The sequence below is a fragment of the Rhinatrema bivittatum genome, chromosome 5, assembly GCF_901001135.1.
Source record: "Rhinatrema bivittatum chromosome 5, aRhiBiv1.1, whole genome shotgun sequence".
In the NCBI taxonomy this organism is placed as follows: Eukaryota; Metazoa; Chordata; class Amphibia; order Gymnophiona; family Rhinatrematidae; genus Rhinatrema; species Rhinatrema bivittatum.
The window spans coordinates 259,522,435-259,539,594 of record NC_042619.1 but is presented as its reverse complement, the minus strand read 5'-3'; the positions used below and the strand labels follow the sequence as shown (position 1 = coordinate 259,539,594).

General features: G+C 46.0%; 1 protein-coding gene across 3 annotated transcripts in view; it reads right to left on the bottom strand.

Annotated features, from left to right (window-relative positions):
* Nucleotides 1-2,709: 2,709 nt before the first annotated feature.
* Nucleotides 2,710-17,160, bottom strand: part of ADGRA2 (adhesion G protein-coupled receptor A2) — a 273,188-nt gene continuing 258,737 nt past the window's right edge. For all 3 annotated transcript variants that reach the window (XM_029603893.1, XM_029603894.1, XM_029603895.1), the window contains one exon: nucleotides 2,710-7,009. In XM_029603893.1, the coding sequence (XP_029459753.1) occupies nucleotides 5,782-7,009 (1,228 nt within the window). In that variant the 3' untranslated portion in view covers nucleotides 2,710-5,781. The remainder of the gene's footprint in view (nucleotides 7,010-17,160) is intronic.

Here is a 17,160-nt window from a genome sequence, read left to right as displayed (position 1 = left end):
GCGGGCACAGCTGGTTATAGAGGAAACAGCACTTGTGGTTCCCCAGTCAGTCCATAAAGCTCCATCTGGGTGGAATTTGAACCCGGAGCCAGCAAAGGACTCAAAGGATTGGGGATGTGAAACTGCACAAATGGCACACTGGGTGGTGGTCGTGTCACTGTTGAGGGTAACCCTAAGAGATGGGTGTGAGCATGTCGCTAGGTTCCTGTTACCAAGCGTAGCTGGTGGGAAGCCAGAGGAAGGGGGATGGGATGTCTTGGACTCTCCTAGATGGGATCCAGGTGGGAGTAGGAACTCTTGGCCTGACAGATCCAAGCTGACGGGAGAGGGACATGTGAGGCAGTGCCCCCAGTGTTCCCCTATTTACCTGTGCAGGATCAGGCTAGACGCCTAATCCACCTTAAATCCACTTAGAGTATGCTCTATGGGTGGGATCCTGTGGGGCTCAGAGGGTGTAACCAGAAACTGGGGAATAAGAACTGGGATCCAGATGGGGATAACTGAACTAGGCCCAGCTCTCCAGAAGGAAGGCATCTCCTGTACGTAACACTGTCCAAACACTTCTCTAAGACTGAAGCTGTGAATAAAGATTATGTTTTAAGAAAGGCTGGAGTCAGACTAGTTTTGTCTCCAGGCCTGTGGGAATCACCGCTCGTTCCCACAGGCAGATCGAGTCAAGCTCCTCTTGTTCTTACTCCATAGTATGAATACAGCATCTGGAAAATGTACAGCAGCCGGTGAATCAAACCAAAATTCCTTCTAAACGTGATACTAAAGGAAATGTGAACTGGATATTTTTTAAAGGGATATGGCAGGGCAACATAGGTTACCCAGATAAATCCCCCAAGTTAAAAATTGGCTCTCTTAGTGGCCAAAAGCATGCACGGTTTCACATTGTACATACTTTTGCCCACAGCAAAAAGGAGCAGGCTTGGAGCAGCATTAAGCAGGGAAGGTACCATATATGCGGGGATTACTTTCAGAAATCCCTGCTTTAAAGCAGTTACAAAGTCCATGGGTAATTTTCTTGTTGCTGGTCCCGGCTTTTCAAAGGGAAACTTAGTGGGGAGATTTCCTTTGAAAATTAATTTGCTTAGATCTGAACCTGCATGATCTTTGGGCAGTTTCAGAATTGACCTTTTAAAGAACATACATTGCTCAATCGTAATTTCAACTAATTTGGGAGCAAGCCTCACGAGCCTGTAGGTGAAACGTTCTTGTATATAACTTGCTATATACATTTTTATAATATATGCATGTATGTATACAGTAAAAATTGTGGAGATGAATCTCCCCCCAACATAATTTCTCTTTGAATACTTCATGTACACTGTATTGTTTGTCTAAGTTCTGAGTAGACCTGAGCATAATTTGTCTTCATTCAGATTTCTCAAGATTTTAGGGAGTGTATGTTTTTGGAGTTAATGACTATAGAGGGTTGTCTCTCACAGCATTGAGATGGCGGTGGGATGCATAGTCTCTCTGTGGTAAGCAGGTACGTTGCAAAAAGTGAGTGCACAGCATTTGTGAAGAGGGGTGTGTCGGGGGGAGGGGAGTCTCCCTGTAATGTTACTATTTTAACAAGCAAGTGAATTTCTGAACACTCTGTTAAACATCGAAATTTTGTAAACTGTTGTGATGGCAAAACCGAACGATGGTATATAAAACTCGTGAAATAAAAAAATAAAAAAATAAATAATGAACACGGTAGATGTGGAGTAGGCATTTCAATACTGGAGGTGTTCTTTTTCAATTCTTCACAGAAAGGGTGGTGAATGCATGACACAGCCTGCCAGGGGAGATGATAGCATAACAGAATTCAAGAAAGCCTGGGATAAGTGCAGTGGATCCTTAGATGTGAGGATGAGGTTGGAAATGATGTAAACTTTGGTATTGCATTGGGATTGGGTAGACCAAACGGGCCGCCTTCATGGCTGCTGTCAGTTTCTCTTTAATGTAGACATCAGAAATCCTAGAAATAATGACAGGGTCTTCATTTCAGTGCATCTTGCATACCTTTTAATATATTAACAAGATATATCTGCTAAAAACATTTTATTTTATTTAGGGGGAAAAACCCATTTAGGCACAATTTCTTTGGCACATCATACAGGTGTGTCTTGCAAAGACAGCAGTGAGCTCCCATTTGCTATTTCATTCCTTGTTATGTGAGCAGCAGACAGATTAAGTGTAGCAATGCAAAGCTCTCTCATCACATATATATTTAAAATACTGTTGCCACGCAACAGGCATACACAAAAGCATTAAGCAACATTTGACACTATGCAGTTCCTAACATAAAATAGTTCAAATCATTAAATACAGTGTTAAAAAAAAACATACAGATAATTTTCACACAGAACTGGTAACAGGAGAGTATGGGGGAGGGGGAGTACTGTAATAGCCTGGACTGAGCTAGTTGGGATGATGCATTTAACAGGGGCTTCAAGATAAAGGTCATAATCAAGAATTGAAAAGTAGCTATTTTATATGAGAAAAATATCTTGCTGTTTTAAAAAATTACACTATATACATTTTTTGGCATTTGAATATTGCATTATGTGTTAAGGTGACTACCCCTGCCTGTCTTGGGAGTGTTGTATGAGGATTTTGTGAGCCATGGAACCTTGGATCAAAGCTTGTTTTGCTATTTCTCACAAGAGTGCATCAGAATAAGGTAGTAACAGAAACAGATCAAGTAAAATTTTATTTTTTTTTTTATTGTATACCCTGCAACTGGGTATTTTGCTGGTTCTGCAGTGGGATTGGCCTCATTTGTTAATAATTTGCATAGCAATATTACTATGATACCATTATGTCCTCACGCACTCATAATACGAGCATGCTTTGTTTAACTTCTGCAAAAAAAGCCACAGTCTTTGTGCAGAAATGATGGCATCTAAGCTTGTAATCTGCAAACTGATTTGTGAAAACAATGATTGTGGATATTTAATAATACTTACATAGCAGTCCTATTTTGTGTATGTGGTATGAGAAGAGGTTTAGATGTTGCCTGCTAACAAAGGACTCTGCTTCTGGTGCCAGTAACATCAGTCACTTTTCTCAGAGAGCATCATTTAGGAAAAAGGGGAATAAACATTCTGGATCCTGCTCTGTTAAGTTTAGCCACATAATCAGGTTGTATATTAACGATGTTTTAGTTACAGAGCTTACAAATGCCGAAAATGAATGAAACTAAATATACAAAGCAGATAAAATGTCTAGTTCTGAGCCAATCCCAGTTTATCCCAAGAGGTGGCGCCAGTGTGCTGCAAAGCTCATCTTATGGTTGAGACCTGTTGCCATTTAGCCACTAATCTTGCAGTATGTTTTCCCTACATGTTTACATTGTTTTGCAGAACATACATTTAAAATATGTGGAGGCTGAACCATGCCTCCACTGTTACTGTCTGAACCCTTTCCATCTGTAATTAGCAATCCTGGGTCATAGCCTGACTCCATGTCATCATGCGATTACAGTTCATGCCTGAGTTTCTAATTAGTATTCTGGCTCTTCTCTCTCTGCTTTAAACCAGCACCAAACTCGACAGCCTAAGTACAAGATGTGCTTTGCATTTGTTTTGAAAATAAGTGCTTATAGGAGCATCTATCTGCCCTGGACTGATGCTACTTTGGTAAACCATCGGAAGTCAAATATGTACTATGCCTTGTGCAGCTGGGCCAGATCTGCCAAAAACAAATCAAAGCAACCAAATTTTGGCTGTTTCCATCAAACGCCACCAAAAAGTATGACTGATCTGCAGCTGCCAAAATCCTATATATATATCAGATTCTAAGTGCTATTGCTGGCTATCTCAGCCCTTACAGTCCCCCCTCTCCCCACCTCATGACTGAAGAGACAAAGACAACTAAGCAATTCGGTGTCTTCCTTTGTCAGGGTTTATATCTTCATTTTAAAAAAAAAATGGTTGCAAAATTAAATTTTTCTTCATATCTAAAAGCTTTGGTTTGTTTGGGTTTTTTTTTTTTTTCAATTGTTTGATACAACAATTATTCTTGAAGGCTTTACTGAATTTCTTTTCTAGTTTTATTACTTTTAGAAAGTGAGCCGCAAAGCCTTAATTGTAGGAGTGCAGTGTTCTTCCCTATATACATCTACCTCTTTGGTTGTTTTTCAGTGCTTCTCCCCCCACTGCCCCAACCCCGACCATGCTCTATATATATGGTAAAGGCACAGTCATTTCTAAATATTTATTTTTGCCCTTACTAATTCTATCTCCAACTCTCCTTCCCCAAGCCCTCAACTCTTGTGGCTAAACCAGTACATTGTGCCTTTAAGGACGTGTGTACCTCCAGCAACCTTCCCAAACCTTTTTTGCTGCTGCATAGTCTCACTAACATCAGCTTCATTTAACATTCAGAGCTATGGCTTTTCTTTGGTAGTACTAACATTAACCCATAGGGCTTAAATATTCTTTTCACCAAAATTCAGGTTAACTTTTTTATTCATGCATATCAGCGCCAATCCAGACTGCCAGCGAGATCTTGAGGATGTAGGCAGTACAACCCTTTCAGGCACTGAGGTGGAAAATCCTTGGGCCAGTTGAGGACTACAGGATTTTCCATATTTCCATATAAATGATGGCAATGCTCATGTTGCAGTTTCTTTCTTTAGATTTAAGGTATGGATAATAAAAGTATCTTCTTTCTTTGATTAATAGCCATCTTTGGTTCCACAGGCAACATATCAAATTTCTCCCTTATGGGGAGAGGGGGTAAGAGGAAAAAAGACCCTCATCGGGGAAAAGAAATCAGATTCTTGGGGAAAATCATCCTTCATAAAATAACTACTCAGAAAAAAAAAATCACACCATTCTCCAAATAATGGCCTATCTATACATATATAATATATATTTATATATTTGAAAAATAAACATTTTTCTCTGTATATTATAAAAACCGTATTTAAAAAGCAGTTTCCAAATGAAACCTATCATGCAAAACTGATCAAGAAGATGGTTTCCCCTTCGGTTTGAATGGGTGATTGTCTGCCACTCTTTCACTGATTTTCTTTCTAGTCTGATAGGCCTGTGCTGCCAAGTAACCCAGTTTCTATAGGGAGACTTTAGCTTAGCGTAGGCATTCTGACACACACTTTTATTTTCCCTCTCCCTCTCCCCCTCCTCGTGCCTGATGCTTGCTGGTACTTATAGTGCTAATTGCACATGGAAGAAGTAAGGACTAGAATGTAAGGCACTAGAATGTAAGATCCAAAACCAGCACTGGCCAAAAGCCTTCCTCAAGGAGCCGAGTCATTTTTCAGCTCTCTGACATCATGCTGGACAGAGCAATGAAATGTCTGTTCTCTGCTCCCTGGCTTTAAAGTTGCATATAATCCTGTTCCCCCCGTGTCAGGGTTGGTTCTGTAGGTTGCCAGTTGTCTTTAACAACAAGGAGTGCATAGCACAGGAGTTTAGTAATGACAGATGGCATCTGTATATGTGTGCATACATACAAATGTACATTTAAATACATGGATAAACACTGAACTAGTGAAAGCTCTCCAAACCTCTCTGTTTATGTCTCTGCAGAGTGCTGGACTTTTGGATTATTTATAACACAATTGGGTATCATTTGATGGTTGCAATAGCAGGCCAGGTTGTCCTTCATGTGGGCTATCCTCTCGGCCCTTTTTTTGCTTACTATATCTGTCAGTCGCCACACTGGGTCAATAGATGAGCAGCAGGCCTTGCAAGTCTTTGTACTCCAAGTAAAGCCAAACTTACACACAAATATTGCTAGTTGAATCTCGGTGTCAAACTACACAGTAGTTTCACTTTTCCAGAGGCCCGTCTTCATGCTCATGGTGCTTTCAGCACTCATGAGGTTGACGTCATACTTGCTACCCTTCAGCGCTCCATTCTGATTAGCTGTGTTGAGTGGATAGGATCTACGCTTAGATTCTTTCTCTATGGTGTTGGCTTGTTTCAGGTTGTCCCTGCTGGCACTTCTTCTCTGGGCCCTGCTAAAGTCCCGAGTGGGCTGATTGCTGGTATCACTTCCTTCGGACTGTGTCAGTGTTACATCCTGATCCCGAGGTACTTCTTCAGTGCTGCCGTTATTGAGGGGACTGTTCCTACTACTATGGTAGCTCTCAGAATGGCTATTTTGGACACTTCCGCTCTCACTTGAAGGGTGCTCCGAGGATGGATTTCTCAGCAACTTCAATCTGTGGTGTTTCCCTTCTCGGTACTGCTTGGTTCTGCTTTTGTGATTTCTGCGGCTGTGTAAATTATTGGCATGCCTGCTGGGAACACTAATATTTTGATTGTTCACGGGCTCAGTTTCTTCACAGTAGGATGGTTTGGGAGGACAGTTTTCTACCTGATTCTGAGCCATATGCAGATTGGTTAGTTTGCAGTGACCCAGGTTGGAGTTGCTGCTGCTACTTGGTGATGATGATGACTTAATGGAATTGGCTACTTCAGGGTTGCAGCCAATGAAAATCTGTGAGCTATCAGCCATTGCCACCCCAGGGTGAATGTAAGCTTGCATGGGCAAAGTGTCCCCATAGGACGGACAACACACCAGCCAAGAGTTCTGAACATCCTGCCGTCTAGCACAATGGTGGATGAAGATGAAGAGTCCAAGCAACACTGCCATGATTCCATAGAGACAGCTGAATATGATATTAAAGTACCAACCCTGGGAAACAGCCAAGGCGCCAAAGGTCCACAAGGCAATGTACAGAAAATGGGTAATTACCAAGGCCCAGAACTGCACTTTCAGGGAGTAAACATTGTCCACATCATCTGTGCCCTGAGTCCCAGAGTTCATGGTAACAGAGATGGAACCTGAGTCTGTCAAGAGATTGTTACTTCCACCCAGTCGCAACGGAGGATTGTTAGACTCTGAGGTTTCTTTCTGGGTCACAGGTTGGCCTCTCAAATTGACTGCAGCACAGAGGAAGTAGATCCAGGTAATGAGTAGAATGAAAGCTGCTGGGACGTAGAAAGCTCCGAGGCTTGGTCTCCAAACCAAGCAACAGCTTGAAAAGAGAAAACAAGAAGAGGTTCAGCAAGCACCATTTAGACAAAGCCCTCCTCGCCCCCATTTTTGTCGTTCGTTAAACATCTTGTTACCAAATCAAGCTTAGTTGGAGTCTGCTAGGCAGGAACAGTCATCACTAATGTTTACTAATCACTGTCAGGCTGATACAATAAAATTGCATGGATAATGCTTCGGCCGCACATTTTTTTTTTTTTTTGAATGGGGGAGACTAGCTAATAGCCTCATCAGCATGCGTTTGCATGTGTAGAGCGCTATTAGTTTCACGGGGGGTGTTGAACATGTGTTTTGGACACGCTAATCCCCTCCACTAATGCCGCGCTGTGTTCCTGCTTGAGCTGCTAGCTCAGGTTTCTGACGACACAGAACACTGAGGCCTGGCATTACTTAAATCCTTCATGCTTGGAAGTAGCTTAGCCAAAAGAGCTTCCAAAAAAAAGTTACTACTTATTTTACCTCGGGGGGATGAAAATAAAATAAAAGGATGGTGCTGCTGCTCTTATGTGTGCTTAAGCTATCAGCAGTGGGGGCAGTTTTCAGACTGTCTGCTTTGGGACTTTACAAGAGCAGGCACATACTTTCCCTTTTGAAAACTGCCCTGGGTACTTTTGCACCCACTTTTGTGGGAGTAGGGTTGGTAAGCGAAACCCAGCAGTCCGAACTGATCTGGGTACGGACAGGGAAAATGTACTTGGTGCACAAGTGGAGATACACTGCAATTTTAAATGAGGCATGCGCGTGTTAAAATGTACCTCCCACCCGTAAGCATGCGCCTAATCTTAACATTGCTCGAGAAAATGTACCGTATTTTCCGGTGTATAAGACGACTGGGCGTATAAGACGACCCCCCCTTTTTTATACATATTTTTAAGAAAAAAAATAATTTTACACTCAAACAGGAGCAACCCTATCTATGAAAAGGCAACACTACAAATACTGTATATCAGGCCCTAAAAACCAATATACCTCTTATTAGGAAAACAGAACTAGCAAGCAGCTATAGATCCCCACACATAAATAATTGTAAAACTATACTAATAAGCAGAATAAATGTTTCAAAACAGCTATGAACAGAATAACATCCAACAATTAAAAACTCATAAAAACTATTAAACATTCTCCAAACACCAATAAAATATTTCAAAAAAGCAGACACATCACATAATATTAAATAATTAAAATGGCAGTCAATCAAGAAAAATAAACTTAAAAAGCCACCTTTCCTTACCCCCTCCAGCAGCTCTCCTATTCCTCTTCCTCTTCCTTAGGGCCCATGTCTCTCACACACACACCATACCAGTCATGCCCCCATGACCAGTTTCTGTCTCTCACACACCAATCATTTCCCAAACAGTCTTTGACACACACACCAGACACCTTCCTGAACAGTTTCTCTCATGCCATACACACACACAGGCTTCCCACTCCCGTGTTCTGCTTACCGTACATATACGGGCTTCTCACTCTCATAATCACTTTCTCTGTCTCACACACACACACACCAGTCTCTCATTTCCATGCTCACTCTCCACGTGCACAGGCTTCTCATTCCCTGAATCACATTCTTTCTCTCACATTCACACACAGCAGTCTCTTTCTCTCACACACACCGTCACCTTATCAACCAGTCTCTCTCTCATGCACGCGCACACACACACACAGCCAGTCCTCCCGCTCCCATGCTCTCTCTCACATAATCAGGCTTCTTACTCCCATGCTTTCTCACATACCCAGATTTCTCACTTCCATGCTTTTTCTCTCTCTCACACTCACATACACATCAGTCATCTCTCTGAGCAGTCACTTTCATTGTCTCTCACACACATGAGCTCGCTGACCAGTTTCTCTCAATCACACACATGCTCTCAATCAAATGCATTCTCTCACTTACACACAGGCTGGCTGCTTCTCTCTCTCTCTCACTTACACACAGGCTGGCTGCTTCTCTCTCTCTCTCTCTCACTTACACACAGGCTGGCTGCTTCTCTCTCTCTCTCTCTCTCTCTCACTTACACACAGGCTGGCTGCTTCTCTCTCTCACTTACACACAGGCTGGCTGCTTCTCTCTCTCTCTCTCTCACTTACACACAGGCTGGCTGCTTCTCTCTCTCTCTCTCTCTCACTTACACACAGGCTGGCTGCTTCTCTCTCTCTTTCTCTCACTTACACACAGGCTGGCTGCTTCTCTCTCTCTCTCTCTCTCACTTACACACAGGCTGGCTGCTTCTCTCTCTCACTTACACACAGGCAGGGTGGCTGCTTCTCTCTCTCTCTCTCTCTCTCTCACACACACAGGCTGGCTGCTTCTCTCTCTCTCTCACTTACACACAGGCTGGCTGCTTCTCTCTCTCTCTCACTTACACACAGGCAGGGTGGCTGCTTCTCTCTCTCTCTCTCTCTCTCTCTCTCTCTCACACACAGGCTGGCTGCTTCTCTCTCTCTCTCTCTCACACTTACACACAGGCTGGCTGCTTCTCTCTCTCTCTCTCTCTCACTTACACACAGGCTGGCTGCTTCTCTCTCTCTCTCACTTACACACAGGCAGGGTGGCTGCTTCTCTCTCTCTCTCTCACTTCCACGCCCCCCCCCCCAGCACAAATAGTAGCTGCAGCAGCTTCCTCCTCCAGCCCCCGCAGGCCAAGAAAGAAGAAACCCATCGGCCGCGGGAGGCTCACGCTGCTGTCTCCTTTCCCGATTACCAGCTCCTTCGACTGCTCGGGGGCCGATGCTGCTGCGCCGCTGCTATTTTTTCACGCGGCACGGCTCTTTCTTCCCGCGCATCACTTCCTGTTCCGGTTCAAAGGGGGGCGGGGGGCGGGAAGAAGACAAGGCCAGCCGCGGATGCCACAGCTTTTTTTTTTTTTTTTTGCACTGCTGCCGTTCCCGCTGGGCTTGAACGTGCTTTTAGCCCAGCGGCAACAGCAGTGCGGTGCGCGGGAAGGAGAAAGCCGTGCCGAATGAAAAAATTGCAGCGGCGATAGCAGGAACGGCCCCGAGCAGTCGAAGGAGCTGGTAATCGGGAAAGGAGACAGCAGCGTGAGCCTCCCGCGGCCGATGGGTTTCTTCTTTCTTGGCCTGCGGGGGCTGGAGGAGGAGGTGATGCAGCTACTATTTGTGCTCGGGAGTGGGGGTGGAAGTGAGAGAGAGAGAGAAGCAGCCAGCCTGTGTGTAAGTGCGAGAATGCATTTGATCGAGAGCATGTGTGTGTGATTGAGAGAAACTGGTCAGAGAGCAGGTGTGCCCGGCGTATAAGACGACCCCCGACTTTTGAGAAGATTTTCTTGGGTTAAAAAGTCGTCTTATACGCCGGAAAATACGGTACTTCACATATCTTTCCTAGGAGGTTGGTGGATTTTAAAACATGCTTACGTGAGGGACAATCCAGTTTTTCCAATTAGTTCACCAGTTTGCCCAGTTAATATTGAGATCTTCAAGAATCCTCTGGTTCTTCATCCTGCATGCTCCTTTGACCCAGACCCCCCTCAACCTTGTCCTGTAAGCCCTAAAACTTGAGATCTACAGACTTACTCCTCATCTGGAGCAGCAGTAAAGCTACGTGGATAACCAGCTGATGCATGCCGCAGTCTCCAATTTTAAAATATGGAGGTACGCGTGTAATGCTTGGTCCCACCCCAGAATGCCCATGCTCTGCGCCTTTTCCACCCTCTTATTTTTGACACGTGGACCAGTATATTCGCAAGCACTTTGTGGCCTTTTAAAATCTGAATTGCTTGCGTGCAGCCCACGTGTATGTGTATGGCAGAAGTTTTGTGTGAGCAACACTTTTAAAATCGACCTCAGATTTGAAAATATAATCTGTGTTTGTTATTTTCCAATTCCATCAATTGCACACACTGCAAAAATCTCCCCTAAATGCTCTTTCCCGTTCATACCCCAGATCAGTCCAGACAAGTGGGTTTTGCATCTCTATCGGCAGATGGAGGCAGAGAATGAAATCTTTTCAGGCACTGCTAAGTAAGAGAGAGCGCCACCTAGAGTGCCTCGGTATTTCTCTGTCTCCAGCAGATGGTGGAGGTGCAAGCCTGCAGTTTGAGAGTAATTAAAAAGAAATAAGAAAGTCATCATGAGAAGAGGAGCTCCCTGAGGTGTTAGGCACCTTCGTAGGCCATTCCTCAAGTAGAGCCAGGCGGGCTGGGGGTTGGTGATCCCTGTCTGGTCTCTGCCTGCAGCAGCCGAGAGGGACTGAGAGCCAGGGGTCTGGCTCCCTCTCTCCTTCCCTGGTCTGCTCCCTAGTGCCTTCGTCCAAATTCAGGGGAGTATGCCTCTTTTTAGTGAGGGTTATCTCCTGAAATGGAGCTGTGTCTTTAAATTGTTTTTAAAAAAAAAAAAAATCTAGGAAGGCTTATTGACGGGTGGTGTGAGTCTTCAGCGGGAGCTGATAGCGCTGTGGTGAGAGAGAGTGACAGGCCCTTGTCAGCACCGAGGTCAGAGCAGTTTGAGGAGGGTGGCACCCGCCGGTAGCAGGATTCCTGCGATTGAGCATCTCTGCGGGCCTACTTAACCACACGGAGCTGCAATCGGGTCATATGCAAAGGGACAATGGCACCAACCTCTCACTATGGGGGATCCTGCAGGGCCTGTGGCTTATGGCAGAGCCGGCTTATTTCCATCATGATTTGCACGGACTGTGCCTGGGGAGGGATGGAACCTCTGCCGAGGCAACAACAGAAGGAGAATTACCAGGTCCACAGGGCCCACTGCAGAAGTCCCTGGGGGGATCGGGGATGTGACTAATTTGGTTGAGGCAAGCAGTAAGAAGCAGGAGGCTTCCAGAGGGCTCAGAGACTCCTACCCCCCCTCCCCTATCTCCGATGGTCAATCTGTAGCAGAGGACCAGGAACGGGGGGCAGAATCTGATGGCAGCATACAGGCTGAGGATTCTGCAGAGATGGAAGATTTCTCAGTGGATTTTGTTCTCCTTCACAAGGTCTATTTGGCAAGGAAGAGCATGGAGGAAGTGGCCCCTGGACCAGCAGCAGTAGCACCCCTCTAAGAAAACGATGATAGCCTCGGGGGGGAGGGGTCTGGGAGCTTCCTCAGACGTCTGGGTCTTGGGTGTGCTGCAATTCAGGGCAATGATGACTCTGATGACCTGCAGGAGGATCCAGCAGATGATCCGGGGGATAATGGTCCTGTGGATGGTAGCCCACTTGAGGATGTGGACAAGGACCCCCAGGATCCAGATGACATGCCGGTGGTGGAAGGAGATGATCTGAGGGTTGACAGATTGTTCAGGAAGGAGGAGTTATGGTCTTTTATTCCACAGGTCCTGGAGGAGTTAGGAATTAAGGTCGTCAAAGAGGAGTCTGATAATGAAGGGGTGCACCTGGTTCTAGATGGACTGCATGGCCCCCCTAGGGCTTTTCCAGTGCCCAAAAAGGTGAATAAGTTATTAAATCGGCAGTGGGATTCTTCTGAGGCAGGCCTCACGGTCGTTAGGGCGATGGCAAAGTTATGCCCGTTGACGGAAGAGACCATGGACCTGTTTGATTCCTAAAGTGGATGCTTTGGTCTCAGCAGTGACCAAGCAACTATTCCAGTGGTGGGATCAGCCGCACTGAAGGATACCCATGACCGTAAACTAGAGATTCAGTTAAAATGGATGTTTGAGGTCTCTGCCTTGAGTCTGCAAGTGGCTATCTGTGTTAGCCTGATGTAGAGGGCCTGTTTATATGGGGTACAGAAGGCTCAGGAAGATTCCTCCCAGACAGCCAATTCCATGCAAGTGGCCCGGTTGGAGGCCAGGGATAGCCTATGTGGTGAACACGCTGTATGATCTGGTCCGCACGTCAGCCAGAAGTATGGTCTCAGTGGCTTTGGCTTGCCAGCTATTGTAGTTGGGAAACTGGTCAGTGGATATGTGGTCCAATACCCAGTTCTGTAATCTTCCCTTTAAGGGGAAGCTGCTCTTCAGTGAAGATCTCAACCAGCTGATGAAGCAGCTGGGGGAGTCAAAGGGAAATAGGTTGCCAGAGGACAAGAAGAGTAGCAAGAAGAAGTTTCCTCCCTGTTTTCAGGCTACAAGGAGTTTTTGCTTCAGCAAGAGTTCTTCAGCCTCTGGGCAAAAGCAAACCTCGGGAAGGCAGCAGTCCTTTCAGGGTGCTCACAGACCCTCCAGGAGGGACTCTTATGGTCAGGGATCTGGAGGAGGAAAGTCCTCACAATGAGGCCAAGGGGGTCCAATCTTCTGTAGGGGGAAGATTATCCCACTTTTACGAGGAGTAAACCAAGATCATGTTGGACCAAATGGGTCCTGGAGGTGGTAAAGGATGGTTACACATTAGAATTTTCATGCCCGGTCAGAGAAGCCTTCCTGGAGTCTCATTGCTCATCTTGAAGCAAGCAAGAGGTGGTTCAGGATGTGCTACATCGGTTGCAAAGGCTGGATGCTGTTGATCCAGCCCCGCCAGCAGAGCAGAGACTGGGGAGGTATTAGATTTATTTTGTGGTGCCTAAGAAGGAAGGCACCTTTTGGCCTATTCTGGATCTTCGGAAGGTCAATCTGTTGTGGGTTTTGAGCTCTTGCATGGAAACATTGTGTGGACAGTGAAGATCTCAACCAGCTGATGAAGCAGCTGGGGGAGTCAAGGGAAATAGGTTGCCAGAGGACAAGAAGAGTAGCAAGAAGAAGTTTCCTCCCCGTCCCTGTTTTCAGGCTACAAGGAGTTTTTGCTTCAGCCTCTGGACAAAAGCAAACCTCGGGAAGGCAGCAGTCCTTTCAGGGTGCTCACAGACCCTCCAGGGACTCTTATGGTCAGGGATCTGGAGGAGGAAAGTCCTCACAATGAGGCCAAGGGGGTCCAATCTTCTGTAGGGGGAAGATTATCCCACTTTTACGAGGAGTGGACCAAGATCATGTTGGACCAAATGGGTCCTGGAGGTGGTAAAGGATGGTTACTCATTAGAATTTTCATGCCCGGTCAGAGAAGCCTTCCTGGAGTCTCATTGCTCATCTTGAAGCAAGCAAGAGGTGGTTCAGGATGTGCTACATCGGTTGCAAAGGCTGGATGCTGTTGATCCAGCCCCGCCAGCAGAGCAGAGACTGGGGAGGTATTAGATTTATTTTGTGGTGCCTAAGAAGGAAGGCACCTTTGGGCCTATTCTGGATCTTCGGAAGGTCAATCTGTTGTGGGTTCTGAGCTCTTGCATGGAAACATTGTGTGGACAGTGATAGTGGTCCGCAGGGAGTAGTTTCTAGCATCATTGGACTTGTCAGAAGCCTACTTGCATATCCCCATACAAGCAGAAAATCAGACGTTTCTGAGGTTCATGGTGTTAGGGCAGCACTTCCAGTTCCAAGCTCTCCCTTTCAGGCTGGCGCCAGTGCTGTGGACAGTCACCTGGTGGTGGCGGTACCCTTAGAAGGGAGGGGATTCTAGTCTATCCTTACCTGGTTGACTGGCTCATTTAGGAAAAGTTGGAGGAGGAATGCTGTCAGTTGATTCAAAGGGTCATGGAAAGATTGTAATCGCTAGGTTGGGTGATAAGTCTGGCGAAGAGACATCTACTAACCGCCCAGTCTTTGGAATACCTGGGTGCATGATTCGACACGTTGCGCGATTGCAGGTGCTGGGCTCCATGGCATCCCTGCTGTATTTGGTGCTGTAGGCGTTTGTTCACATGCGTCCGCTGCAGAGGGCACTTTTATCCTGTTGGGATCTGTTATCAGAAGAGTATCGTCTTCCCTTACCTCTGCAGGAGGAGTCGAGATCCAATCTCTCCTGGTGGCTGTCTCGCCACAATTTGGAAAAGGGAGTGGACCTGGAGATTTCAGACAAGGTCGTAACCACAGATGCCAGCCTCAAAATTTGGGGAGTGATCTGTCAGGGATGGATGGCGCAAGGTCTGTGGGCACCAGCGGAAGCGGCCTAGTCTATCAATCGCCTAGAAATGAGGGTGGTGCACAGAGCGTGGTTCCATCCTCAGGTTTTTGGGAAGATGGTAAGGATCTTCTCAGACAATGCGTTGAAGGTGGCAAACATCAATCATCAGGGAGGGATGAATAGTTGCATGGTAGTCCTGGAGGCTTGGGAGCTGTTTGCCTGGGCAGAACTTCATCTGGAAGGAATAGCAGCATCGCATGTCGCAGGAGTCAACAATGTAAAGGTAACCTTTCCTCAGCAGGCAGTAGCTAGACCTGGGGGAATGGGGGTTATCCTCGGAGGCTTTCGACCTCCGACCTTGTTTTTGCCAGGTGAGGTAACCTGCAGCTTGATCTGATAGTGTCGCTTGGCAATGTCAAGGCAGCTCTGTTCTTCAAGTCGCAGGCGAGAGGTCTAGTCCGAGGGGATGATGCTCTGGATCCTCCTTCGCTGACAGGGATCCTGCTCTAAGTGTTTCCTCCCTGGCCTCTCTTAGGTTGCATCGCATAGAGGGTCACCCAGGGAAGGTAATTCTGGTGGAGTGGCCACGCTATCCGTGGTTCACAGATCTGGTAATCTCATAATAGATGGCCCTCTCAGATTGGCTCATCTACAAGGGTTGTTTCAGCAAGGACCCATCTTTTTGGATCGGGTGGATCTCTTTTGTCTTGTGACTTAGCTTTTGAGAAGCAACGCTTGCGACTGAAAGGGTATTCTGAGTCATTTATTGCCACCATGCTGCAGGCTAGGAAGCCTGCTACTTCCATAGCATATTCCAGGGTGTGGAAGATATTTGAGTCCTGGTGTTTGGAGGAAGGTCTGGATCCATTGTAGGTGGACCTTCCTCACATCATGGGCTTTTTGAAATGGGGTTTGTCAAAGGGACTGGGCTATAATTCGCTCTGGGTTCAGGTGGCAGTCTTGGGATGCCTTAGAGGTAGATTACATAGGAGGTCTTTAACCTCTCATCCAGATGTTGTTCACTTTCTGAAGGGGGTCAAGCAGTTGCGGCCTTCACTTCGGAACTTGTGTCCGGAATGGAACTTTAACTTGGGACTACGGGTTCTGTATGGTCCTCCTTTTTGAGTCTTGAAGGGTGACATCGGTGAAGGACCTCACCTTGAAGACTTTTTCTGGTAGCAATTTCTTCAGCCAGACGGATTTCAGAGGTTCAGGCTCTGTCATGTAGACATCCTTTCTTGAGGATTGTGAACGATGGTGTGATGTTATATACGGTTCCCTCCTTTGAACCAAACAGTGGAGCTTCCCGCTTTTCTTTTTTTTTTAATGCCATTTTATTGCTTCCCGCTTTTCTGAATTGGTCACGGGAGACGCAGCCAGCAAGAGAACTTCATTTATTGGATGTTCATCGAATTCTGTTGTGGTGTCTTAAAATCACAAACATTTTTCATCGCTCGGATCATCGCTTTGTTCACTGGAGTGAAGAAAGGATGTCAGGCATCTAAAGCCAAGATTTCTCACTGGTTAAAGGTGACAATTTTTTCTGCCTATCTTTGTAAAAGACATGCGGTCCCAGTTCAATTGCAAGCACATTCTACTAGGGCGCAAGCAGCCTCCTGGGAGGAGTGTCAGTTGGTGTCGCCTCAGGAGATCTGTAGAGCTGCAACATGGTCTACGCTTCATACTTTCACCAGACATTACTGACTGGATGTTCAGGCGTGGGAGGACACAATGTTTGGCGAGAGTGTTTAGCAAGGGTCTTTTAGGATCCAACCCAGTGTATGGGAGCTTGGGTACATCGCACTTGACTGATCTGGGGTATGAATAGGAAAGGAAAATTGGTTCTTACCTGCTAATTTTTGTTTCTGGAATACCGCAGATCAGGCCAGAGGCCTGTCACCTTAGTTCCAAAAGACAATTGTAGCTGCGATTAGAAGCCAATTCAGAGCTTTCCGCGTGTATATAGATTGAACCAATGGAGCTAGTTAGTTTTCAGTTCCATGTTCGGGTGTGACGGCTCCAGCCCTGGGTTCTTTGTTTGCCTTAGAAGGGAAAGTTTGAGTGGGAGATTTTTTTTTTGGTGGGGGGTTCTTCTACATTGGCTTGGGTACAGGTCAATACTGAGGGACTGCAGGTGGCACTCTCTGTTAGACAGCAGTGCCTGAAAAGTTTTTATTCTTTCCTCCATCTGCTGGTAGGGATGCAAAACCCACTTCTCTGGACTGATCTGTGGTATTCCAGGAACGAAAATTAGCAGGTAAGAACCAATTTTCCTTTAACGTATGGA